We start from the raw sequence: 26806 nt of genomic DNA on the forward strand, positions 1-26806 counted from the left end.
TCACTGTCAATGAATAATAGATGAATCACTGGAAGGCAGGAAAAGCCCAGCTTAGCTCTATACTGTTGGCTGAGAGAATTGTTGGATATAGCTGCATTTTAGTGTGTTGCCATCATTGTTATTTGCTTGTTTTACTAAATAGCATTCTGTTAATTTTAGCTGACATGAGGAAGAGAGAATTAGAAAGATTGTCAATAAGAAAATTCTGATTTCACAACATATGTGCATACAGTCCTCCTCTGTACTCACAGTTTGACGACGCATATTTTGAAGTACTTGGCATCAAATTTCTGCACATTCTCATCAATCCTAAGAACCTCTTAGAGGGTTTTTAAACTCTAGTTGACAGCAGGAGTCTACTATCAATACCAGTCACAAGTCCTGATACGTGTTTTTTGTTTCCTCAGACCAGGCTTAATAAGTTTGAGTTTAAGGGATGAGTGTTGTTCTCTTTCTCTTCTATGATCGAAGGCTTGTCAGACAGGGGGCAGGCGTTGGAGGGATTTGCACCTTGACTCAGGCATATTTCAAAGGGACACCTCCCTCCCGGAGCAAATGAGACGCACTTATGGGAACACACACACACACACACACACACAAATAAGATGCAGCTTACTGAGCTTTCTTAGCAGAAAACAGTGGAATTGGTTGGGCTTAATATTTTGCTTCACCAGACGCACGGCTCATCCACTCTCTTCAAAGACGATGATGATGCTGCTTCTCAGCCCTCCAAATTATACAACAACACTAAGAAAGTCAATTTCAGTCTGGGACAGACATCAAATGTTATATTATAAACGCAGATTTTCGACACAAAACCAAGATGGAACTCTTTGGCCTGAATGCCAAGTGTCACGCCTGGAGGAAACCTGGCACCATCCATAAGGTGAAGCACAGTGGTGGAAGCATCATATTGTGGAGAGGTTTTTCTGCCTCAGGGACTGGGAGACTAGTTAGGATCGAGGGAAAGATGAACGGGGCAAAGTATAGAGAGATGAAAACCTTCTCCAGAGTTGAAACGGCTGTTGGTGGAAGAAGGTGAGGACCAAAGCGCAGCATGGTACGTGATCATGTTTGTTTATTAACACTGGAATAACCAAAACAGTCCTGAAAGGTGAAAAACACTAAACAGAAATCAACTACCCACAAAACCCATGTGGGAAAAAGCTACCTAAGTATGGTTCTCAATCAGCGACAACGATAGACAGCTGCCTCTGATTGAGAACCACACCAGGCCAAAAACAACAAAGAAATACAAACCATAGAAAATGAACATAGAATGCCCACCCTAGTCACACCGTGACAAGAGGGCTCAGGACCTCAGACTGCAGCAAAGGTTAACCTTCCAACAAGACAACGACACTAAGCACACAGCCAAGACACTGCAGGAGTGGCTTTGGGACAGGTCTCCGATTGTCCTGGAGTGGCCCAGCCAGAGCCCGGACTTGAACCCGATCGAACATCTCTGGAAAGACCTGAAAATTGCTGTGCAGCGGCGCTCCCCATACAACCTGGCAGAGCTTGAGAAGATCTGCAGAGAAGGCCAAGCCAGAGAAGAAGCTTGTAGCGTCATACCCAAGAACACTTTCAGGAAAGTACTGAGTAAAGGGTCTGAATACTTATACTTATGTAAATGTGATATTTCAGTTTTCTAAAAACCTGTTTTTGCTTTGTTATTATGGGGTGGTCTGTGTAGATTGATGAGGGGAAAAAACGATTTAATACATTTTAGAATAAGGCTGTTTAACGTAACAATATGCGGAAAACTTTCCGAATGCACTTTATCGTCTCCCCTAGCCAACATGAAAGGGATCTACTGGCCTGGCTCTTGTCTCTCTCACAATAATAGTTAGGACGTTAACAGTGTTAATTGGTTATTTCACCCTTATTTTAGCATGTGAACCACCAATTAACTGGAGTGTCAACTTCAAAGGTAGGATGGAAAACTCCTAGGGGATGAACCCATTATTTATCCATCTTAGAGACAGGGGCTGTGTCCCAAATGGTACCATGTTCCGTATTTAGTGCACTACTATTGACCAGGGCCCATACACAGCACTAGTCAAAAGTAGTACACTGAATAGATAATAGCATTCCATTTGGGACACAGCCAGGGAGGAGAGGACAAATAATAGAACACAATACTGCTATGTAATATGTGCATGTCTTATTAGAAACATAAGTTCGGATCAGAGAGGTTAACGACGCTCATTACTCAAATAGTAGACCTAAGTATTTGCCAGAAAACATGAGACGGAAAGAGCATCAGTATTACATTTCTTATTAATCTCATCAGTAACAAACCCCTTTCAGAACCCACTTTATCAATGTGGCCACATGCTCTTCTCAATAGGTGGAGGCAAAGCTATTGCGAGCATTCATCAGTGTGGGAGTATCTATTTTTAGTTCATGAAAAAAAGTGGGTTTGCCAAAGCAGTGGAGGAGGGTGGAAGGAGCTGTAGGAGGACAGGATTATTGTAATGACTGGAATGGAATGGTATCAAACACGTCAAACATATGGAAACCACATGTCTGACTCAGTTCCATGAATTCCATTCCAGCCATTACAAGTTGCCCGTCCTCCTATATCTCTTCCTACCAGCCTCCTCTGACCCAAAGAAGAAAAACAATCATATCATACAGTGGTAAATCAGGTAGTGCATATGGTAACTCCTTATTTGGATAGTCCCAAATAGACGGTTTGTAGATGTTCAACTAACTGTCAACAACATTTTAATGAACTATCCATTAACCCTAACCCTCTCTGTATATTTGTGACCTCTGTGTTTCTCCAGGCATTCACTGGAAACAGCAATGCAGACAGTGTGGTGCAGTTCAAACTGCAGCAGCCAGTCTTTGCCAGGTTCCTACGGTTACTTCCTCTAGACTGGAACCCTAACGGGAGGATAGGCCTGAGGCTGGAGGCCTATGGATGCCCTTACAGTAAGTAAGGGGGGTGGACAGGACATCATTTCCTAATTGCAATGAGATTACTCTAATCTGGTTGTATTGATGTCATTGCAACCAGTTTTACCCCCAGGGTATTTTTTTCCATTATTAAACTAGGAAAGAAATTACTGTAGGTGTACATGTACTAACAGCTTTTTTCTTAAGATGAGCCAACAAACAATACGCGAAAGCTGAATCTATTTTATTTTCACTGTTGTCATTTCTGTCTCGCACAGACATATGTTGTATATTCTTTCTCATACTCTGGCAGCTAGGCCTCTGTTTCTCCCTCAGTCCAACAACCTATCCCTGGATTGTTTTTTAATCACTCCACCATGTAGAGTGATGATTTATGAGTTGTATTATATTAATATATGAATAGTTTTATTTTAATTTTATTTTTTGTAGGTGGCACTAGTGGGAGGAAATGTATTATGAGATAAATGAGAGAGGACAGAGTAGATTTTGTTTTTTGTTTTGATATGTTATATTTTGTTTTGAAGGATTATACGTGAGAACAGATGGTTTCACTTTCAAAACAATTAGTGTCCAGGGTTTGTTTATACTTATTGATAGTGAATTTATTTGACTTTTGGGTAAGGAATTACTATCTGGAATTGTTTGTTTTAAACATTAAGTGAGTGCTACCAGTGCTATAATTGTTCTACAGCCCAATTCAAATAAATTGTTTTCTTTGGTCATTTTTCTGTAATGACCATGAAATCAGTAAGCATGTAAAGTAAATGCCAGGGAAGTAGCCTTGTAAAACAGTGTTACACAAATTACAATATATTATACACTGAGTTTACCAAACATTAGGAACACCTTCCTATTGAGTTGCAACCCCCACTTTTGCCCTCAGAACATCCTCAATTTATCGGGGCATGGACTCTACAAGGTGTCGATAGCGTTCCACAGGGATGCTGGCCCATGTTGACTCCAATGCTTCCCCCAGTTGTGTCAAGTTGGTTGGATGTCCTTTTGGTGGTGGACCATTCTTGATACACACGGAAAACTGTTGAGCGAGATAAACCCAGCAGCGTTGCAGTTGTTGACACAAACCTGTTTTGTCTTGCCCATCCATTTATCTCAAGGCTTAAAAATCCTTCTTTAAACTGCCTCATCCCCTTCATCAACACCGACTGAAGTGGATTTAACAAGTGACATCAATAAGGGATTATAGATTTCATCTGGATTCATCTGGTCAGTCAATGACATGGAAAGATCAAGTGTTCTTATTGTTTACAGCAGTATACTCAGTGTATATTCAAGTATGTACGGCAGTGATTTGAACGCCCCAGCCAGAGGCCATTCTGAGCCCCCCCCACCTCAAAATAATAGTGATTTATTTATAGTAAAGACATGTCATTGAACTATAAAGTGCCATGAACATAACCAGTCATGATGTTCTCATCTGATTGTCAAACAAATCACTTCAGATCACTTCGCACGTTCATCCAAAAGAATTCCAGCATCCGAACAGGACACCGGCAAACTTTCGTTCAATTTGCAAGTGGCTGAAAATATCTCACCGTAGAAAGCAACCAAACCAGCGACACAGCGCCCCTCTGTTTTATTAAATGTAGTTTATGTATCTGATGCTGGCTGGCCAAAAAAAGTATGACATGCATCATTTTTGGCCAGGCAGCATCCGAGTTCCCCAAACTTGGTCCCCGGGACCCCAAGTGCTTGAAGAATTTTAAAAATAATAATATACAAATATTGTACAATCCAGGTATGCAAAGCTCTTAGAGATTTACCAAGAAAGACTCACATCTATAGTCACTGCCAACGGTAGCATATTATATTTTAAACATTTGCATGTAGTCTATCTAGGTCTTTAATGTCCTTGTTTAAAAAGAACAATCCTGTATATATTTCTTAACTTGTATTGACTCATGGGGTTGAATACTTATCTAATCAACATATATTAGTTATTATTTTTCATTAATGTTTTTACAAAGGTTGTATTTTTTTCCCCACTTTGACATTACAGCGTATTGTGTAGATCGTTGACAAAAAAATTACAATTAAGTCCATTTTAATCGCACGTTCTAACACAACAAAATGTAGAAAAAGTCAAGGGGTGTGACACGCCAGATTTCCTCCTCTTCGTCTGAAGAGGAGTAAGGATCGGACCAAGATGCGGCGTGGTAAGTGTTCATGACAAATTTTAATAAGAAAAGCCTGATCACTATGAAATACAAAACAATAAACGATAACATGAAATAAACCAAACCTCAACAGTCCCGTGTGGCACAAACACTGACACAGGAAACAAACACAGTGAAACCCAGGCTACCTAAGTATGATTCTCAATCAGAGACAACTAACGACACCTGCCTATGATTGAGAACCATACTAGGCCGAAACAGAAAGCCAAACATAAAAACCCGATACATAGACTGCCTACCCCAACTCACGCCCTGACCATACTAAATTAAGACAAAACAAAGGAAAATAAAGGTCAGAACGTGACAGGGTGTGAATACTTTCTGAAGTCACTTTGTCCTTTGCCTGTGCCTTGACAGCGATGTCAGTATTATCAGCAGCACCTGTCTTTTTACTGAAGCAATGCGTATGCTATCCTCCTAAAGTCTAAGGGCCAAGGGCTGGGTTTCTAGTAAACTAGCATAAGGAATTGTTTTAATATACCAAGGATCATTTAGCTATTGAATTTTGAATGTTGGACCCTGTAGGTATACAAACTCGCTCTCTCTCTAATTCAATTCAATTTAAGGGGATTTATTGGCATGGGAAACATATGTTTACATTGCCAAAGCAAGTGAAATCGATAATAAAAACAAGTGAAAAAAGGAACAGGGAATGTTACACTCACAAAAGTTCCAAAAGAATAAAGACATTTCAAATGTCATATTATGTCTATATACAGTTTTGTAAGGATGTACAAATAGTTAAAGTTCTAAAGGGAAAATAAATACACATAAATATGCACAGTGTGGTAATTCACCCAAATAGATATGGCAGTTTATCAAAATTGGATTTGTTTTCAAATGATTTTGTGGATCTGTGTAATCTGAGGGAAATATGTGACCAACCTTGATTCGGTCTTATGTAGTAACATTTGAAGTGGTGTTTTTTTTTTTTTACATTGGACGAAAGCAGAGACACAGAGCTACAAAATGGTATATCATACACTGCATTTGAGGAACAGTGGGAAAGTTATTCTACTTTGAAAGTAACGTCACTTTTTGAGAAATTTGCCCTATAATGTTTTGAGAAATTTTCCTTACACTGGCAATTTGCCTTATGCAGCTCTTCTTTGTCTACACCCATTCAGCATCATTCACACCCTCTTAAGCTTTAGCCCCCACCCAAACGTTGACCATTTTACTCGCCCCAGCAGAGCTGGTTAGGTTATTTTTATATTTTCCAGAGCGTTGGTGACTGTAACTGTGCTGCTGGCAACAATTTAATTACGCTTTTTAGCCGACATTTACCGGCCAAATTCAATGGGTGTTTAGCATTCATAAATGTATCAGTTAATCTGCACTCTGGCACACAGATGAAAGTGCTCTGAAATCGGAGTAGGTGAATTTACCAACGCACCCGAAATGGTTACTTGCATAGTGGAGTCTTTTGTTAAGACATGTAGCTAGCTAGCTAGCTAAACAATGAACCATAACCCCAACTCATGACGTTACTACCCTGCATGAATCTGCAAGTAGTTAACCAACAAGTTTTAATGTTAGCTAGCTAACATTAGGCTATAATTAGCCAAGCAAATGGCTCTGAGATACAAATAATAAGATCATACACGTAACGTTAGCTAGTGAGCCAGCCAGCGAGCTAACAGTCCACTTTAATGCAATCCAGAGATGAGTGTTTTCTCCATATTCTTAGCTATCATACTCAAATTCCACTTATTTCCACTTCCAGAAAGTAGAGAGCAACACAGTTTTACTACGCGATTCATTAAAAAAAGCTGTTTTTACAGCATTACCAATATATACTGACCAGCTCAAATAGACAGAAGTGTGCTATATGGCCGACCAATCCAAACTCATCTCTCGGCAGGTCCAGCCCACTCATTACCTCAGCCAATCATGCTGATCAAGGTTTCTGTCTTTTTCTGTGGCTAAACCAACTAGGCTCGTAATTTAACAATTTTATTTTTATTTACAGATGGCATACAAGTTTGTTATTAAGGCACATGAAAGTTCACATGTTCGATAAGGCATTTCTGCCAAAAAACGCATTTGTCACGTTCGTCGTAACAAGGAGACCAAGGCGCAGCGGCATTGGAATGCATTCTACTTTTATTAAATGAAGAACACTTAAACAAACTAACAAAACAACAAAATGAACATGACACTATAAACAACTAGAGCTGACATGCAACTACACATAGACAATAACCCATAAAACCAAAATGGAAAATGGCAACCTAAATAGGACTTGTTTGTGTACATGGATTTATAATGTCGTTATGTTTTCCATCAATTTGTATAGCAGACCCTTTGTTTTGGTTTGTTTGTTTTTCATGTGTGCTAAATTGAGTTTTGTTAAAAAGCCAATTTTTTTTGAAATCAAATATTGGGGAAGATACATGAGAATGAAAGAGTTTAAGCCTTTTTGTTGTGGTTTGTTTGTTTTTCAATTCTAGTGTGCAAGGTGAAATATGATTTTGATGTTTGTGCGTTTTTATAGAGCCAATCTGTCATACAGGATAAATTTTCGTTATTTCTGTATTGTTTTAGTAGTTCACAATAGTGAAGGCGTAGGCTCAGGTTTTCTGGGTCTCTATGTCAAATCATATCAAATTGTATTGGTCACATGCAGATGTTATTGCGAGTGTAGCGAAATGCTTGTGCTTCTAGTGCCGACAGTTCAGCAATATCTAACATGTAATCTAACAATTCCACAACAACTACCTAGTACACACAAATCTAAGTAAAATAATGGAATAAGAATATATACAAATTAATATATGGATAAGCAATGACAGAGCAGCATAGGCAAGATGCAATAGATGGTATATAAAATACATGGTATATAAAATACAGTACAAACACTTCCGCTCAAAAGTTGGGGGTGACTTACAAATATCCTTGTTTTTGAAAGAAAAACACATTTTTTGTAAAATAATGACATCAAATTGAACTGCATTCGCTAGCTAAGTGCACTACCGTTCAAAAGATTGGGGTCACTTAGAGATGTCCTTATTTTTGAAGGAAAAGCACATTTATTGTCCATTAAATAACATCAACTTGATCAGAAATACAGTGTAGACATTGTAATGTTGTAAATGACTATTGTAGCTGGAAATGGCAGATATTTTATGGAATGTCTACATAGGCGTAGAGAGACCCATTATCATCAACATCACTCCTGTGTTCTAATGGCACGTTGTGTTAGCTAATCCAAGTTTATAATTTTAAAAGACTAATTGATCAATAGAAAACCCTGTTTGTAATTATGTTAGCACAGCTGAAAACTGTTGACCTGATTAAAGAAGCAATAAAACTGGCCTTTAGACTAGTTGTGAACCTGGAGCATCAGCATTTGTGGGTTCGATTACAGGCTCAAAATGGCTAGAAACAAAGTTATTTCTTCTGAAACTCGTCAGTCTATTCTTGTTCTGAGAAATGAAGGCTATTCCATGTGAGAAATTTCCAAGAAACTGAATATCTCGTACAACGCTGTGTACTATTCCCTTCACAGAACAGTACAAACTGGCTCAATCCAGAATAGAAAGAGGAGTGGGATACCCCGGTGCACAAATGAGCAAGAGAACAAGTACAGTTTGAGAAACAGATGCCTCACAAGTCCTCAACTGACAGCTTCATTAAATAGTACCCACAAAACACCAGTCTCAATGTCAACAGTGAAGAGGTGACTCCGGGATGCTGGCCTTCTAGGCGGAGTTCCTTTACCCAGTGTTTGTGTTCTTTTTCCCATCTTAATCTATTGCTTTTTTTGGCCAGTCTGAGATATGGTATGAGATCTCTGCCTAGAAAGTTGTCCTTGATTATCTTTTTGGCCTTTCTGTGACATTGGTGCTGTAGGTGTACTGGAGGCCAGGTAGTTTACCCCCGATGATGCGTTGTGCAGACCGCACCACCATCTGGAGAGCCTTGCGGTTGTGGCCGGTGCAGTTGCCGTAACAGGCGGCGATATAGCCCGACAGGATGCTCTCAATTGTGAATCTGTAAAAGTTTGTGAGGGTTTAGGTGACAAGCCAAATTTATTCAGCCTCCTGAGGTTCTCCACACTGTATGTGTGGGTGGACCATTTAAGTTTTTCCGTGATGTGTCCACCTTCTCCACTGCTGTCCTGTCGTGGATAGGGGGCTGCTCCCTCTGCTGTTTCCGGAAGTCCACAATCATCTCCTTTGTGTTGTTGACATTGAGTGAAAGGTGGTTTTCCTAACACCACACTCCGAATGCCCTCACCTCCTCTCTGTAGGCTGTCTCGTCGTTGTTTGTAATCAAGCCTACTACTGTTGTGTTGTCTGCAAACTTGATGATTGAGTTGGAGGCGTGCATGGCCATGCAGTCACCCTTGTGGGCCCCCAGTGTTGAAGATCAGTGAAGTGGAGATGTTGTTTCCTACCTTTACCACCTTGGGGTGGCCCATCAGGAAGTCCATGACCCAATTGCACTGGGTGGGGTCGAGACCCAGGGCGTCAAGCTTAATGATGAGTTTGGAGGGTACTATGGTGTTGAATGCTAAGCTAAAGTCAAGGAACAGCATTCTTAATAGGAATTCCTCTTGTCCAGATGGGATAGGGCAGTGTGCAGTGTGATGGCGATTGCATCGTCTTTGGGGGGTAAGCAAATTGAAGTGGGTCTAGGGTGAAATGTAAGTTGGAGGTGATATGATCCTTGGCGAGTCTCTCAAAGCACTTCATGATGACAGAAGTGAGTGCTATGTGGCGACAGTCATTTAGTTGTTACCTTTTCCTTCTTGGGTACAGGAACAATGGTGGCCATATTGAAGCTTGTGGGAACAGCAGACTGGTATAGAGAGAGATTGAATATGGCCATAAAAATACCAGCCAGCTGGTCTGCGCATGCTTTGAGGACACGGCTAGGGATGCCGTCTGGGCAGTGGCCCTGCAAGGGTTAGCACATTTAAATGTCTGCCACGGAGAAGGAGAGCCTACAGACCTTGGTAGCCAGCCGCGTCTGTGGCACTGCATTATCCTCAAAATGGGCAAAGAAGGTGTTTAGTTTGTCTGGACTCAAGACGTTGGTGTCAGTGATGTGGCTGGTTTTCCTTTTTGTAGTCCGTGATTCTCTGTAGAACATGCCACATACGTTTCATGTCTGAGCCATTGAATTGCTACACCACTTGGTTTCTATACTGACATTTCACTTGTTTAATTGCCTTGCAGAGGGAATAACTACACTGTTTGTATTCAGCCATATTCCCAATCACCTCTCCATGTTTAAATGCAATGGTTTGCTCTTTCAGTTTTTGAGTGAATTCCGCCATCTATCCACGGTTTCTGGTTAGGGTATGTTTTAATAGTCAGGGTAGGTACAACATTTCCAATACACTTCCTTATAAACTCACTCACCCACCAAATCAGCGTATACTTCAATATTATTCTCGGAGGCTTCCCGGAACATGTCCCAGTCCATTTGATCAAAACAATCTTGAAGCGTGGATTCCGATTGGTCAGACCAGTGTTGAATAGTCCTTAGCATCCAGTTTGAGTTTCTGCCTATAGGAAGGGAGAAGCAAAGTGTAGTCATGGTTTGATTTTCCAAAAGGAGGGTGGGAGAAGGCCTTGTGTGCATCGCGGAAGTTAGAGTAGCAGTAATCCAGTGTTTTACCAGCACGAGTGCTAAAGTCAATATGCTGACAGAATTTAGGTAGCCTTGTTTTCCTATTTGCTTTGTTAAAATCCCCAACTACAATAAACGCAGCCTCAGGATATATGGTTTTCAGTTTGCATAAGTCCAGTGAAGTTCCTTGAGGGCATGGTATCGGCTTGAGGGGGGATATACACGGCTGTGACAATAACCGAGGAGAATTCCCTTGGGAGAAAATACGGTCGGCATTTGATTGTGAGGAATTCTATGTCAGGTGAACAAAAGGACTTGAGTTCCTGTATGTTGTGACAATTACACCATGAGACGTTAACCTCTAGTGACACCCCATCCCGTGAACGGGACCGTTGTCATTGTCTGACACTAATTAGCATAACGCAACGGACATAATTATTACAAGAAAATATTCCTATTCATGAATATCAAAAGTGAAATATATTGAGACACAGCTTAGCCTTTTGTTAATCACCCTGTCATCTCAGATTTTCAAAATATGCTTTACAGCCAAAGCTAGACAAGCATTTGTGTATGTTTATCGATAGCCTAGCATAGCATTTTGTCCAGCTAGCAGCTGGTAACTTGGTCACGGAAATCAGAAAAGCAATCAAATTAAATCGTTAACCTGTTATGAGCTCCGGATGTTTCCACTCACGAGACTACCAATTAGATAGCAAACGTTCCTTTTTCCAAAAATATTATTTTTGTAGGCGAAATAGCTCCATTTGTTCTTCATGTTTGGCTGAGAAATCGCCCGGAAATTGCAGTCAGGAAAACGGCGAAAAATATTCCAAATTAGCTCCATAATATCGACAGAAACATGGCAAACGTTGTTTATAATCAATCCTCAGGGTGTTTTTCAAATATCTATTCGATAATATATCCATCGGGACAATTAGTTTTTCAGTAGGACCGATTGTAGTAATGGCTACCTCTGTATTTGACGGAGAATCTCTCTGCAAGCATCAGGTGACCACTTGTGCAATGTAGCCGCCTACGGGTATTCTTCAACATAAATGCATAAAACTACATCACAATGCTGTAGACACCTTCGTGAATACGGAGAAAGAGTAATCTGGTTGATAGCCCATTCACTGCTTAATAGGGACACATTGGAAAGCAGCGCTTTCAAAACATGAGGCACTTCCGGATTGGATTTTTCTCAGGCTTTCGCCTGCAACATCAGTTCTGTTATACTCACAGACAATATTTTTACAGTTTTGGAAACTTTATAGTGTTTTCTATCCTAAGTTGTCAATTATATGCATATTCTAGCATCTTGTCCTGACAAAATATCCCGTTTAATACGGGAACGTTTTTTTTTCTTCAAAAATTAAAATGCTGCCCCGTAGTCACAAAAGGTTAATCATGAAACATACACCCCCATCCTTCTTCCCGAGAGATGATTATTCCTGTCGGCGTGTCACACAAAGAATCCAGGTGGCTGTACCGACTCAGACAGAATATTCCGAGAGAACCATGTTTCTGTGAAACAGAGTATGTTACAATCCATGATGTCTCTCTGGAATGCAACCTTTGTCTTAATTTCGTCTACCTTGTTATCTAGAGACTGGACAGTAACGAGTAATATACTCGGAAGAGGTGGATGGTGTTCGGCGCATCTGAAGTCTGACCAGAAGACCGCTGCATCTACTTCTTCTCTGGTGGCGTTGTTTTGGGTCAGCTTCTGGAATCAGTTCAAATGTCCTAGGACAAAGGATCTTCTTCGGGAAAGTCGACGTCACGATGATATCCAATAGTTCTTCCCGGCTGAATGCAATAACACTTAATATTTTCTGGGCTAACAATGTAAGAAATAATACATTAAAAAAACAAAATACTGCAAAGTTTTCTAAATTTCTTTCTCAGGTTTTTGCATTCTTCATCAAACCATTTGTCATTGTTGTTGATTTGCTCAGGTTGTCTGCTTGAAATTATGGGATTTGATAGGGAATCTGAGAGGTCAAATATGCTGTTTAGGTTTTCTACTGCCAAGTTTACAACTTCACTATTCCTGTTAAAACTTTTGTCCAGGAAATTGTCTATTTGTTGCCTATTTGCCTATTTGTTTTTGTTGGTAGATTTCCACACTCTTTTCCTTCCATCTATAGCATTTCTTAATATTATTCAGTTCCTTTGACTTTGATACCTCATGATTGAGGATAGCTCTGTTCAAGTAGAGTGTGATTTGCTGTGATCTGCGGACTGACTGAATGCTTTAAGAGACGCTGAGATGAGGTCAGGGATAAAGTAGTCTACAGTACTACTGCCAAGAGATGAGCTATATGTGTACCTACCATAGGAGTCCCTCAAAGCCTACCATTGACTATGCACATACCCAGTGTCCGACAGAGCTGCAGGAGTTGTGAACCGTTTTTGTTGGTTGTGTTGTCGTAGTTGTGTCTATGGGGGCATGTGGAGGGGAGGGGGGGAGGGAGGGGGGGGGGGATCAAAATCAAAATCAAATCGAATTGTATTTGTCACATGCGCCGAATACAACAGCTTACTTACAAGCCCTTAACAAACGATGCAGTTTTAAGAAAATACTAACAAAAAGAGTAAGAGATAAGAATAACAAATTATTAAAGAGCAGCAGTAAATAACAATAGCGGGGATATATACAGGGGGTACCAGTATAGAGTCAATGTACGAGGGCACCGGTGTTGAGGACATTGCAGTAATATGTACTTGTAGGTACATTTACATTTCCATTTAAGTCATTTGGCAGACGCTCTTATCCAGAGCGACTTACAAATTGGTGAATTCACCTTATGACATCCAGTGGAACAGCCACTTTACAATAGTGCATCTAAATCATTTAAGGGGGGTGAGAAGGATTACTTTATCCTATCCTAGGTATTCCTTAAAGAGGTGGGGTTTCAGGTGTCTCCGGAAGGTGGTGATTGACTCCGCTGTCCTGGCGTCGTGAGGGAGTTTGTTCCACCATTGGGGGGCCAGAGCAGCGAAGCAGTTTTGACTGGGCTGAGCGGGAACTGTACTTCCTCAGTGGTAGGGAGGCGAGCAGGCCAGAGGTGGATGAACGCAGTGCCCTTATTTGGGTGTAGGGCCTGATCAGAGCCTGGAGGTACTGCGGTGCCGTTCCCCTCACAGCTCCGTAGGCAAGCACCATGGTCTTGTAGCGGATGCGAGCTTCAACTGGAAGCCAGTGGAGAGAGCGGAGGAGCGGGGTGACGTGAGAGAACATGGGAAGGTTGAACACCAGACGGGCTGCGGCGTTCTGGATGAGTTGTAGGGGTTTAATGGCACAGGCAGGGAGCCCAGCCAACAGTGAGTTGCAGTAATCCAGACGGGAGATGACAAGTGCCTGGATTAGGACCTGCGCCGCTTCCTGTGTGAAGCAGGGTCGTACTCTGCGGATGTTGTAGAGCATGAACCTACAGGAACGGGCCACCGCCTTGATGTTAGTTGAGAAAGACAGGGTGTTGTCCAGGATCACGCCAAGGTTCTTAGCGCTCTGGGAGGAGGACACAATGGAGTTGTCAACCGTGATGGCGAGATCATGGAACGGGCAGTCCTTCCCCGGGAGGAAGAGCAGCTCCGTCTTGCCGAGGTTCAGCTTGAGGTGGTGATCCGTCATCCACACTGATATGTCTGCCAGACATGCAGAGATGCGATTCGCCACCTGGTCATCAGAAGGGGGAAAGGAGAAGATTAATTGTGTGTCGTCTGCATAGCAATGATAGGAGAGACCATGTGAGGTTATGACAGAGCCAAGTGACTTGGTGTATAGCGAGAATAGGAGAGGGCCTAGAACAGAGCCCTGGGGGACACCAGTGGTGAGAGCGCGTGGTGAGGAGACAGATTCTCGCCACGCCACCTGGTAGGAGCGACCTGTCAGGTAGGACGTAATCCAAGCGTGGGCCGCGCCGGAGATGCCCAACTCGGAGAGGGTGGAGAGGAGGATCTGATGGTTCACAGTATCGAAGGCAGCCGATAGGTCTAGAAGGATGAGAGCAGAGGAGAGAGAGTTAGCTTTAGCAGTGCGGAGCGCCTCCGTGATACAGAGAAGAGCAGTCTCAGTTGAATGACTAGTCTTGAAACCTGACTGATTTGGATCAAGAAGGTCATTCTGAGAGAGATAGCGGGAGAGCTGGCCAAGGACGGCACGTTCAAGAGTTTTGGAGAGAAAAGAAAGAAGGGATACTGGTCTGTAGTTGTTGACATCGGAGGGATCGAGTGTAGGTTTTTTCAGAAGGGGTGCAACTCTCGCTCTCTTGAAGACGGAAGGGACGTAGCCAGCGGTCAGGGATGAGTTGATGAGCGAGGTGAGGTAAGGGAGAAGGTCTCCGGAAATGGTCTGGAGAAGAGAGGAGGGGATAGGGTCAAGCGGGCAGGTTGTTGGGCGGCCGGCCGTCACAAGAAGCGAGATTTCATCTGGAGAGAGAGGGGAAAAGAGGTCAGAGCACAGGGTAGGGCAGTGTGAGCAGAACCAGCGGTGTCGTTTGACTTAGCAAACGAGGATCGGATGTCGTCAACCTTCTTTTCAAAATGGTTGACGAAGTCATCTGCAGAGAGGGGAGGAGGGGGGGGAGGATTCAGGAGGGAGGAGAAGGTGGCAAAGAGCTTCCTAGGGTTAGAGGCAGATGCTTGGAATTTAGAGTGGTAGAAAGTGGCTTTAGCAGCAGAGACAGAGGAGGAAAATGTAGAGAGGAGGGAGTGAAAGGAAGCCAGGTCCGCAGGGAGGCGAGTTTTCCTCCATTTCCGCTCGGCTGCCCGGAGCCCTGTTCTGTGAGCTCGCAATGAGTCGTCGAGCCACGGAGCGGGAGGGGAGGACCGAGCCGGCCTGGAGGATAGGGGACATAGAGAGTCAAAGGATGCAGAAAGGGAAGAGAGGAGGGTTGAGGAGGCAGAATCAGGAGATAGGTTGGAGAAGGTTTGAGCAGAGGGAAGAGATGATAGGATGGAAGAGGAGAGAGTAGCGGGGGAATGCTCGGCGTACACTGCGGCTTGGGCATGTTGACCTGTTTAAAGGTCTTACTCATATCTGCTGCAGAGAGTGTGATCACAGAGTCGATGCCGTCTATAATAGTTTGCAGGCCCTGACACATCCGACGAGTTTCGGAGCCGGTGTAGTACATTTCGATCTTAGTCCTGTATTGATGCTTTGCCTGTTTGATGGTTCGTCGGACAGCATAGAGGTATTTCTTATAAGCTTCCGGGTTAGAGTCCCGCTCCTTGAAAGGTGTATATCTACCCTTTAGCTCAGTGCTAATGTTGCCTGTAATCCATGGCTTCTGGTTGGGGTATGTATGTACAGTGACTGCGGGGATGACGTCCTCGATGCACTTATTGATAAAACAAGTGACTGATGTGGTGTACTCCTCAATGCCATCGGAAGAATCCCGGGAACATATTCCAGTCTGTGCTAGAAACACAGTCCCGTAGTTTAGCATTTACTTCATCTGACCACTTTTTTATAGACTGGTCACTGGTGCTTCCTGCTTTAATTTGAGCTTGTACGCAGGAATCAGGAGGATAGAATTATGGTCAGATTTGCCAAATGGAGGGAGAGCTCTCTGTGTGCGGAGTAATGGTGGTCAAGAATTGTTTTCCCTCTCGATGCACATTTAACATGCTGTTTCCCTGCATTAAAGTCCCCGGCCACTAGGAGCGACACCTCTGGATGAGTGTTTTCCTGTTTGCTTATGGCAGTATACATCTCATTGACTGTGGTTTTAGTGCCAGCATCAGTCTGTGGTGCTATGTAGACAGCTACGAAAAATACAGATGAAAACTCTCTAGGTAGATAGTGTGGTCTACAGCTTATCATGAGATACTCTACCTCAGGCGAACAAAACCTCAAGACTTCCTTAGATATCATGCACCAGCTGTTGTTTACATAAATGCATAGGCCCCCGCCCCGTGTCATACCAGAGGCTGCTGTTCTGTCCTACCGAGTGTATAACCCGCCAGCTGTATGTTCTTAATGTCGTCGATCAACCATGACATAGTGAAACATAAGATATTACCGTTTGTAATGCTCCATTGGTAGGATAAACGTGCTTTCAGTTCGTCCCATTCATTTCCAGCGATTGAACGTTAGCTAGCAGGACGGATTGCAAGGGCAGATTAGCCACTCGTCGCCTGATCCTCACAAGGCACACCAATCTCTTTCAGTGATATCTCTGTTTCCTTCTCCAGTGAATAACAGGGATCTGGGCCTGGTCGGGTGTCTGTATTAGATCCCTCCTGTCCGACTCATTGAAGAAGAACTTTTCATCCAGTTTGAGGTGAGCAATCGTAGTTCTGTTGTCCAGAAGCTCTTTTCGGTCATAAGAGATGGTAACAGCAACATTATGTACAAAACAAGTTATGAACAACGCAAGAAAAAAAACGAAATAGCATGGTTGGTTAAGAGCCCCCTCCTGTACTCCCAGTTCAACCACGACTGCATGGCCATGCACGCCTCCGACTCAATCATCAAGTTTGCAGACAACACAACAGTAGTAGGCTTGATTACCAATAATGATGAGACAGCATACAGGGGGGAGGTGAGGGCTCTCGGAGTATGGTGTCAGGAAAATAACCTCTCACTCAACATCAATAAAACAAAGGAGATGATCGTGGACTTCAGGAAACAGCAGAGGGAGCACTCCCCTATCCACATCGACGGGACAGCAGTAGAGAAGGAGGAAAGTTTTAAGTTCCTCGGCTCGTAGTCATCCAGAAGTTGAGGTCAGTACAGGTGCATCAAAGCTGGGACCGAGAGACTGAAAAACAGCTTCTATCTAAAGGCCATCAGACTGTTAACAGCCATCACTAGCACAGAGAGGCTGCTGCCTATATACAGACTTGAAATCATTGGTCACTTTAATAAATGGAACACTAGTCACTTTAATAACGACACTTTAACAATGTTTACATATCTTGCATTACTCATCTCATATGTATATACTGTATTCTATACTATATATTGCATCTTAGCCTATGCCACCCAGACATTGCTCATCCATATATTAATATATTATTTTTCCATTCCTTTACTTAGATGTGTGTGTATTAGGTTTTTGTTGTGGAATTGTTCAATATTACATGATAGATATTGCTGCACTGTCAGAATTATAAGCACAAACATTTAGCTACACTCGCAATAACATCTGCTAACCTTGTGTATGTGACCAATACAATTTAATTTGATATAGGTAGCATACATGAGGAAATTTGTCTCTGTTGAGATAATTTCCTTATTCATTTCTAGCCTGATGTAAAATGTTCCTGTTTTGATTAATTTAATACAGTGGGTTATGTCTGCTCTATTCCAAATTAGCATACCCTCTGAGTCTCCTCTGTTTAACACCTGGTAGTTTGGTGGATGGGACTTCCAGCTCTCTGTAACTTAGAGGGCAACCAGTGGGTCTGTCTCCTTTAAACCATGTTTCTTGTAAGATAACAATGTCTGTATTTCAAATTTATTTGAGGAAGTCTGGGTTCCTGCTCTTTAGGCCAAAGGAAGATGACCTTGGATATTCCAGGACGAGATTGAAACACAAAGCTTTTACTTAGTGTCTGGTATTGTTTTTGTGTGGTTTAGGCCTGGACCACCATAGTAGGTGTAAGCAGATTGTGTTGAGCATCTTAGGTCACAGGATGGGGCTTGGGCGGGAGTAATAGTGGGGGTTGGGCCTGTTGCACTGCTTACGGCCTGGGCATATGTTCTGCTGTCATATTGAGGTCCTTGCTGCAGGGGCGGGGGTCATGGGGTGGGCAGAAGGGGCATTGGTCTGATATGGGGGCTTATATAGGGTGTGGCTCGGGTTTGCTTGGGGTGGTCGTAGCTGGTTTTGGATGTGGCTGGTGATGCTGTGGTCTGGGTGTAGGTCCTCTTGGCGTGGGTTCTCTCGGTGCAGGTCCTTCAGGAGGGGGTCTGGCAGGTCTGGGGGGTGTCTCACTGGTCTGAGCGGGGTGTCAGTTGCTCTGTTGCTCCAGTGTGTGGTGCTGGGGATAGGATTGAGGGTGACTTCCTTCAGGGTCCTGGCAAAAGTTGGGATTGCTGCTTTGTAGAGGTGGACTTGGTCGTAAATGCTGTTCAAGTCAAGGGTGGAGTGTTGGGCCAGATAAGATGAGGTTTTGAGGCAGTCTCACAAAATGCTTGCGTTCACTCGCTGTATGGTGGTAGGGTGAAAGTCTTTTTGTGGTAGCAGGGTGGAGATAACCACTTGTGCATTGGGGAAAGTGGAAGAAACCTTTTCAATCACTCCCTTGAGTGCTTTTGCCTCAATTTCCTGCTGGGCCCTCAAGTCATTTGTGCCCATGTGAATTATGATGTGGCTGGGGGACCCTAGTCTGTCCTCTGACAACAGCTCCAGGCCATGTCTAATGTTTGGGCACCAGAGTTTAGCCACTTTGTGTTTGTGGAAAAGAGTATCCTCTTGAATATATTTGTCTTTTGAATCCATGAGGAACACAATCTCTGGCTTTTGTGTGTCCTTAGTGGATGTTTTATTTATTTTTTATATTTTTTATTGAACCTTTATTTATTGAACCTAGACAAGTCAGTTAAGAACAAACCTTAACCCAGGTGATGCTGTGCCAATTGTGCGCCGCCCTATGGGACTCCCAATCACATCCGGTTGTGATACAGCCTGGAATCAATCCAGGGTCTGTAGTGAAGTCTCTAGCACTGAGAGGCAGTGCCTTAGACCTCTGCGCCATTCTGGAGCCCAATCAGGATGTGTGTGTGTGGGGGGGGGGGGGTTGTCAGGAGGGCTATCGGGGGAGCTGACAGGAGGGCTGTTAGGAGGGGGTTCGGTCTGTTGGGTTGGTGGGTCCTACGTTGTCTGTTCCATTGTGGTGTTGAGGCTGTGGTCCAGGTCTGAGGTGGGCTGTTCTGCTGGCTTGTCTGGGGGAAGTGTCCTGCTCTCTGTCATACCTCAGCTTTCTGATCTTGTCCTTCAGTGCCATGTGTGCCTCTTCAAGTTCTCTCAAAAGCCTCAGTCTGTCCGTAGAGCAGCCATCTCTCAGACAGTCATCCATCTCCACATTCTGCCCTCCTGGTCTTGTTGGGGGGTGTTGTTGTGCTCGTCTGTTTTGTGGGCTTGTCCTGTTTGTATTGTGTGGACTAGCTCTCTGAGCTCCACCATGTCTCTCTCCAGCTCTGTGAATTTATCTCCTCAATGATGGAGGAGCAGTGCAGTTATGGGACCTGGGTGTGTTCAGTGCTGGGAGGATGACAATCCTCGTCTGCAGGACAGTTTGAAGAGGTGTGATCAGACTCACTCAGGATGGGGGAGTCATCACAGAGAGAGAGCTTTTCCTGCTGTGCTCTCTCTCTCTTTAATCCCATAAAAGTTCTGCTGGAACTGTATGAGGATGCCCTGCACTGTTAGTGTACCAGACTTGTACACGTGTCTGGATTGTCCTTGAAGAGCTTTTTTTTGCAGGGATATTTTTAATTTCCATGAGGTACTGCATTGTAATGACCTCTGGACATGGATAAGCCATTGGGGTTTCATAGGCCTCTACATTTGGGCAGGGGAGGGGCTAAGAAACTCTCCTGCCATTGTGGGGCTCAAGAGTTTACACAACGGACTTCACACTTCAGTGCTAATTGAAATTGCTGCCGGGTCTGTTCTGTCCTAGCAGCTTGGTAGCTTAGTATACATATTTACTTAGCTTTATGTAACAAAATGACCTACTTTTTGGTTTCAGAAGTAGCTTCAGACTGAATATTACTCACTCTGTTTTGTTTTGGATGGTATTTAGAGGTTCCGCTGTGTTTCTTCTGCAGTTTTTGGTTTGTTAGAAGTTTTTTCTTGATAGTCATTGGTCGTAATAGTCCATTTAGCACATTTAAAAAAAATCAAGGTTTTAGTAATGGAATTTTAATATGGATTAAATGTTTTAATGTTGAGGTTAGTATCCTGTATAAATCCTTCTAAAAAAGGAAAGTTTATCTACATTTATCCAACTCTAAGCTCTCTTCCTCTCAATTAAATTTGCTTTATCGTTATTGTCGTTATTTATCCAACTCAGGAGCTCTCTTCCTCTCTCAATTCAATTTGCTTTATCGTTATTGTCTTTACCGTAGAAAAATACCAAAGAATGCGCTCTCTTCCACACGCTTGGAAACACTACACCCAAAATGGGAGCTATTTAGAAAAACTACAATTTCTGGCTCATTTTTCCAAAAAACAGCCTGAAACTCTTTCTAAAGACTGTTGACATCTAGTGGAAGCCCTAGGAACTGAAATCTGGGAGCACTTGGTCTTATAATAAAAGTGGTAGCCATTGAAAATTGTGGAAGGCTGAATTTTCTTTGGGGGGAATGGTTTGTCCTCGGGGTTTCGCTTGCCATATCAGTTCTGTTATACCCACATACATAATTTTAACATTTTTAGAAACGTTTGAGTGTTTTCTATCCAAATCTACCAATTATATGCATATCCCAGCTTCTGGGATTGAGTAACAGGAGTTTACTTTGGGCACGCTTTTCATCCGGACGTCAAAATACTGCCCCCTACCCAAGAGAGGTTAAACCCTTTAATATGAAGATCTGTGAAGTTATTTGGATTTTTAGTAATTATCTTTGAAAGACAGGGTCCTTAAAAAGGGATGTTTCTTTTATTGGTGAGATTATGATTGTTCATGCAATGTTTTAGTATAAGTCCAATTTGGCTTTTTCTCAAGATAATTGTGCATATCTCTGGGATATGTTGAACGCTAGCGTCCCACCTGGCCAAAAGCCAGTGAAAATGCAGAGCGCCAAATTCAATTAAATGACTATAAAAATCAAACTTTCATGAAATCATACATGTAAGATACCAAATTAAAGCTACACGTATTGTGAATCCAGCCAACATGTCAGATTTCAAAAGGCTTTTCGGCGAAAGCAAATGATGCTATTATCTGAGGGTAGCACCTCCATAAGCAAAGAGAGAACATATTTCAACCCTGCAGGCGTGACACAAAACGCAAAAATAAAAATATAAATCATGCCTTACCTTTGACGAGCTTCTTTTGTTGGCACTCCAATATGTCCATTAAACATCACAAATGGTCATTTTGTTTGATTAATTCCGTCAATATATATCCAAAATGTCCATTTATTTGGCGCGTTGGATCCAGAAAAACACTGGTTCCAACTTGCGCAACGTGACTACAAAATATCTCAAAAGTTACCTGTAAACTTTGCCAAAACATCTCAAACTACTTTTGTAATACATTATTATAATACTACAGAAAACCTTGCCCGGGTTACAGTTTACACAAATGCCTCTGTAATTGTTAGGTTCAAATTTGTCTCTGTTCTTAAAGATTGGGTTTATGAGTCCTTGATTCCAGATGTCAGGGAAATAACCTACACTCAGGATCAAATTAAACCGTTTTAAAATAGCCAGTTAACATTTTAAGCTAATGAATTTGAGCATCTCATTTAGGATGCCATCAAGTCCGCATGCTTTTTAAAGTTGAGGGCCTGAAGTTTCTTATAGAGCTCCTGGTCAGTAATTGGAGAGTCCAATGGATTTTGAATGTCCTTTATAGCTTTCCATTCAACTTCTAATGAATTTGGCATTTTTGTGTCACTTTGAACTGTGTTGTAGAGTGTTTTAAAATGGGTTGTCCATATGTCACTATTTTGTAACGCTAGTTCCTCTTGTTTTGATTTTTTAGATTATTTTCAAATTTTGCCAGAAATGGTTTGTTTATGGACTCCTCAGCTGCTTGTTGTTGTACTGTGCTTTTTTGGTTATGAGTGTACATTTCTAGAGTTTTAAAGTCTCACAGTAATGAAGGTGTACTTCACCATTATTTGGGTCTCTGTACTTTTGGTTTGATAGTGTCCTAAGTTCTTTCCTTATAGTTATACAATCTGCTTCAAACCAGTTGTCATCTGTGGTCTTTTTTGTTATCAAATTCAGTTGTGCTTCTTTTGCCGTTTGCCTGAATACATAGTTGATGTTTTCTACTGCTAGCCTTCTTTACTGTGAGTGGATGTGGTATCCAGAAAGTTATCTAAGAGAGAGTTATCTCCTCTGAGTAATATGGGGATTCTGATTGGGGATATATATTGCGCAAAGGAACACATTTGTTTTCTGTCAGTACAAATTATTTTTTCAATTTGATCCAGTTGTGATATTTACCAATTTTAAGGGGATCAATTAGATTTTGTAGTCGGATTTGTACCAAATCATCAATCGTCCAGAGTCTCTGCCTCTATTGACAGAGCTGACTCAATTACCTTGTATCCTGTGGGACAGTGAGTGACAACGTCTGCTTTACACCATGTCTCCTGCAGAACGATGACGTCAACATCTTAAAAATATTTTTGGAACTCCAATGCTAAACTCTTCAGTCCAAAGGTTGATGAGTTTAGGCCCTGAATGTTCCACATGCTAACTGATAGCGATTTCATGTTGCAAAAAGACAGAATAGCACAGTCAGAAATACAGTAACTACTAAGTTGTTAAGAGTGTGATGAACAGGATAACAGCAAACAGTTGTTCTGTTATATATATATTTTCCACCATAATTTGCAAATAAATTCATAACAAATCCTACAATGTCATTTTCTAGATTTTTTTTCTCATTTTGTCTGTCATAGTTGAAGTGTACCTATGATGAAAATTAAAGTCCTCTATCATCTTTTTAAGTGGGAGTACTTGCACAATTGGTGGCTGACTAAATACTTTTTTGCCCCACTGTATATATATATACTCATTCAACAAGTAACCTTTTAGTACAACAGGTGTGTGTGTGTGCGTTTAGTGCAGATGTACTGTTTAATCTCACTCAATCCTACAGGGTTCTCCTGTCCTCTGAGGACCTCCGCATAGCTGCGCTGGTCCTGCTGTTGTGCCCGGGGGAGTGGAGGGGGGCCAGGTCTGGGCCGGGGGGCTTCCTGTCTGGTCTGGTAGAGGTGGTGGTCTGGTGCAAGGTAGTAGGCTGGGCCCGGTCCAGTCTGGCTAAGCCAATGGAAGTGGTGATGCTCAGGTGGAGTGTAGGACCTGTGGGGTACGCTGGGTCTGGTGGGGCGTTGAAGGGGCCTGGGGATCCTTGGTGGTGCAGTGGTCTGGTAGGGTTCTCTGGGGGGGTCCTCTGTCCAGTGCGGCATGGGGGGTTTGTCTACCAAGTGTCACACCCTTTAGAGACTTGGCAAACATTCCTACTGTTTGCTTCCTCAGGTAGGAGTGGTCGTGCAGATGCTCTGGGGTGATTGTTGGGTAGTGAGCAATGTACATATTCGGGAGTAGGCCACACCCTCTGACGTCAGCATTACGTTTCTGAATGGTATGGGAATTAAAGTATTTGCGGGGTGGCAGAGTGGAGATGGTGATGTGGGAGTTGGGGAACCACTCAAAGGCCCTCTCTGCTACTCTGTTGACCAGGCTGCCTACTCTCTCCTGCTCCTCTCTCAGGTTGTTGGTGCCGGTGTGAATAATAATGTGGCCTGGTGTACCAAAGTCAGGCTGGGACCGGATGTGGAGTGCATCCTGTGTTTTTGGGCACCATATTTTGGACACCTTAGGTGCGGGAAGAGTTTGGCCACCTCAGTGGGTTTTACCAGAGTAGTGGGTTTATGGTGTGGGGCTTGGAAACAGGGCCTGTATACGTGTGTGTGGGGGGGGGGGGGTTGTGGATAAGAGTGGGTCAGTGGGGGTGTTAGGTGTGGTGAAGGGCTGTAGCTTCTCTCACCGTCAAAAGAAGTGGACCAAAGTACAGCGTTGTGAGCGTACAGTTTATTCTATTTTAAAATGTCGCCAACAAAAAAACTAACGAAAGAAACAACGGTGAAGCTTACAGGGCTAAGTGCCACAAACAAAGATAACTACCCACCCTGAAAAGAGGGAAAAAGGGCTACCTAAGTATGATTCCCAATCAGAGACAACCATAGACAGCTGTCCCTGATTGAGAACCATACCCGGCCAAAACATAGAAATAAAGAAACCTAGAAAACAAAAAATAGAATTCCCACCCCACATCACACCCTGACCTAACCAAATCGAGAAATACAACGGCTCTCTAAGGTCAGGGCGTGACACTGGGAGGCTCTACAGTATGTTCTCTATGATCTAACTCAAGTAAAATAAAATGTATTTAAATAGCCCTTCGTACATCAGCTGATATCTCAAAGTGCTGTACAGAAACCCAGCCTAAAACCCCAAACAGCAAGCAATGCAGGTGTAGAAGCACGGTGGCTAGGAAAAACTCCCTAGAAAGGCCAAAACCTAGGAAGAAACCTAGAGAGGAACCAGGCTATGAGGGTTGGCCAGTCCTCTTTTGGCTGTGCCAGGGGGAGATTATAACAGAACATGGCCAAGATGTTCAAATGTTCATAAATGACCAGCATGGTCAAATAATAATAATCACAGTAGTTGTCGAGGGTGCAGCAGGTCAGCACCTCAGGAATAAATGTCAGTTAGCTTTTCATAGCCGATCATTAAGAGTATCTCTACCACTCCTGCTGTCTCTAGAGAGTTGAAAACAGCAGGTCTGGGACAGGTAGTACGTCCGGTGAACAGGTCAGGATTCCATAGCCGCAGGCAGAACAGTTGAAACTGGAGCAGCAGCATGCCAGGTGGACTGGGGACAGCAAGGAGTCATCATGCCAGGTAGTCCTGAGGCATGGTCCTCAGGCTCAGGTCCTCCGAGAGAAAGAGAGAATTAGAGAGAGCATACTTAAATTCACACAGGACACCGTATAAGACAGGAGAAGTACTCCAGATATAACAAACCAACCGACACATAAACTACTACAGCATAAATACTGGAGGCTGAGACAGGAGGGGTCAGGAGACACTGTGGCCTCCTTTGCCATCTCCTCCTTTACCTGCACTGGTTCTCTCCTCATGGTGGCCTTTACTTCCTCAAGCGCTGTGGTAAGGCTCTCTCTCAGCTCCTGGACAGAGTTCTTCAGGTGGGTCCTGCACTGATTGATCTGGCCCTGAAGAAGCTCTGTGTCTGGGCTGGAGGTGGTGTAGCTGGGGGGCTGCTCCTTCACCTGTTTTCCTTGTCCTTCTTGCTGTCCTCAAAAATGTGGATTTGTCTTCTCTTGCAGATGCCTTTCTTTGTCTTGCAGCTGAAATGCCTGGTTACAGCTGTATGCCAGGCAGTAGGGTGGTCTGTGTAAAATAACAGGTTTGTAACAGTCCTGTTGCGCGATTAACATTGGTCTTTTAACTCACTCTTGTGTCAATATTTTCCTCCTGTTATGATCTTCAGTTGTACAATTTGATTGCCTATACATTTTTTGCTAATTTAGTCTTGTTAATCTCACTCTTAACAACCAGAATGTTATAACAAGTCAGGAGCTGTTCTTCTGCATGACTTCTCTCATTCTCTCTCTGTCTCTCTCTCTAGTGAAAACATCAAACTATGACATATTTGAGATTCTTCAAAGTAGCCACCCTTTGCCTTGATGATAGCTTTGCACACTCTTGGCATTCTCTCAACCAGCTTCATGAGGTAGTGACCTGGAATGCATTGTTAAAAGTTCATTTCTTCTTAATGCGTTTGATCAAATCAGTTGTGTTTTGACATGGTACGAGTGGTTACAGAAGAAAGCCCTATCTGGTAAAAGACAACATCCATGTCATGACAAGCTCAAATAAGCAAAGAGAAATGACAGCAAAGTGCAGTCGCAAAAACCATCGAGCGCTATGATGAAACTGGCTCACATGAGGATCGCCACAGGAAAGGAAGACCCAGAGTTACCTCTGCTACAGAGGATAAGATCCTTAGAGTTACCAGCCTCATAAATTGCAGCCCAATTCAATGCTTCACAGAGTACAAGTAGCAGACACATCTCAACATCAACTGTTCAGAGGAAACTGTGTGAATCAGGCCTTCGTGGTTGAATTGCTGCAAAGAAACCACTACTAACGGACACCAATAAAGAAGAAGTGACTTGCATGGACCAAGAAACACGAGCAATGGATATTAGACCAGTGGAAATCTGTCCTTCGTCTGATGAGTCCAAATTTGAGATTTTTGGTTCCAACCGCTGTGTCTTTGTGAGATGCAGAGTAGGTGAACAGATGATCTCCACATGTGTGGTTCCCACCGTGAAGCATGGACAAGGAGGTTTGATGGTGTGGCGG

At 42.9% G+C, this 26806-nt stretch overlaps 1 protein-coding gene across 2 annotated transcripts in view; it reads left to right on the plus strand.

Moving 5' to 3' along the window:
* Positions 1-26806, plus strand: part of LOC135517650 (contactin-associated protein-like 4) — a 189166-nt gene that overhangs the window by 57313 nt on the left and 105047 nt on the right. For both annotated transcript variants that reach the window (XM_064942150.1, XM_064942151.1), the window contains exon 4: positions 2796-2943. In XM_064942150.1, the coding sequence (XP_064798222.1) occupies positions 2796-2943 (148 nt within the window). The remainder of the gene's footprint in view (positions 1-2795; positions 2944-26806) is intronic.

This window comes from Oncorhynchus masou, chromosome 28, assembly GCF_036934945.1.
Source record: "Oncorhynchus masou masou isolate Uvic2021 chromosome 28, UVic_Omas_1.1, whole genome shotgun sequence".
Taxonomy (NCBI): domain Eukaryota; kingdom Metazoa; phylum Chordata; class Actinopteri; order Salmoniformes; family Salmonidae; genus Oncorhynchus; species Oncorhynchus masou.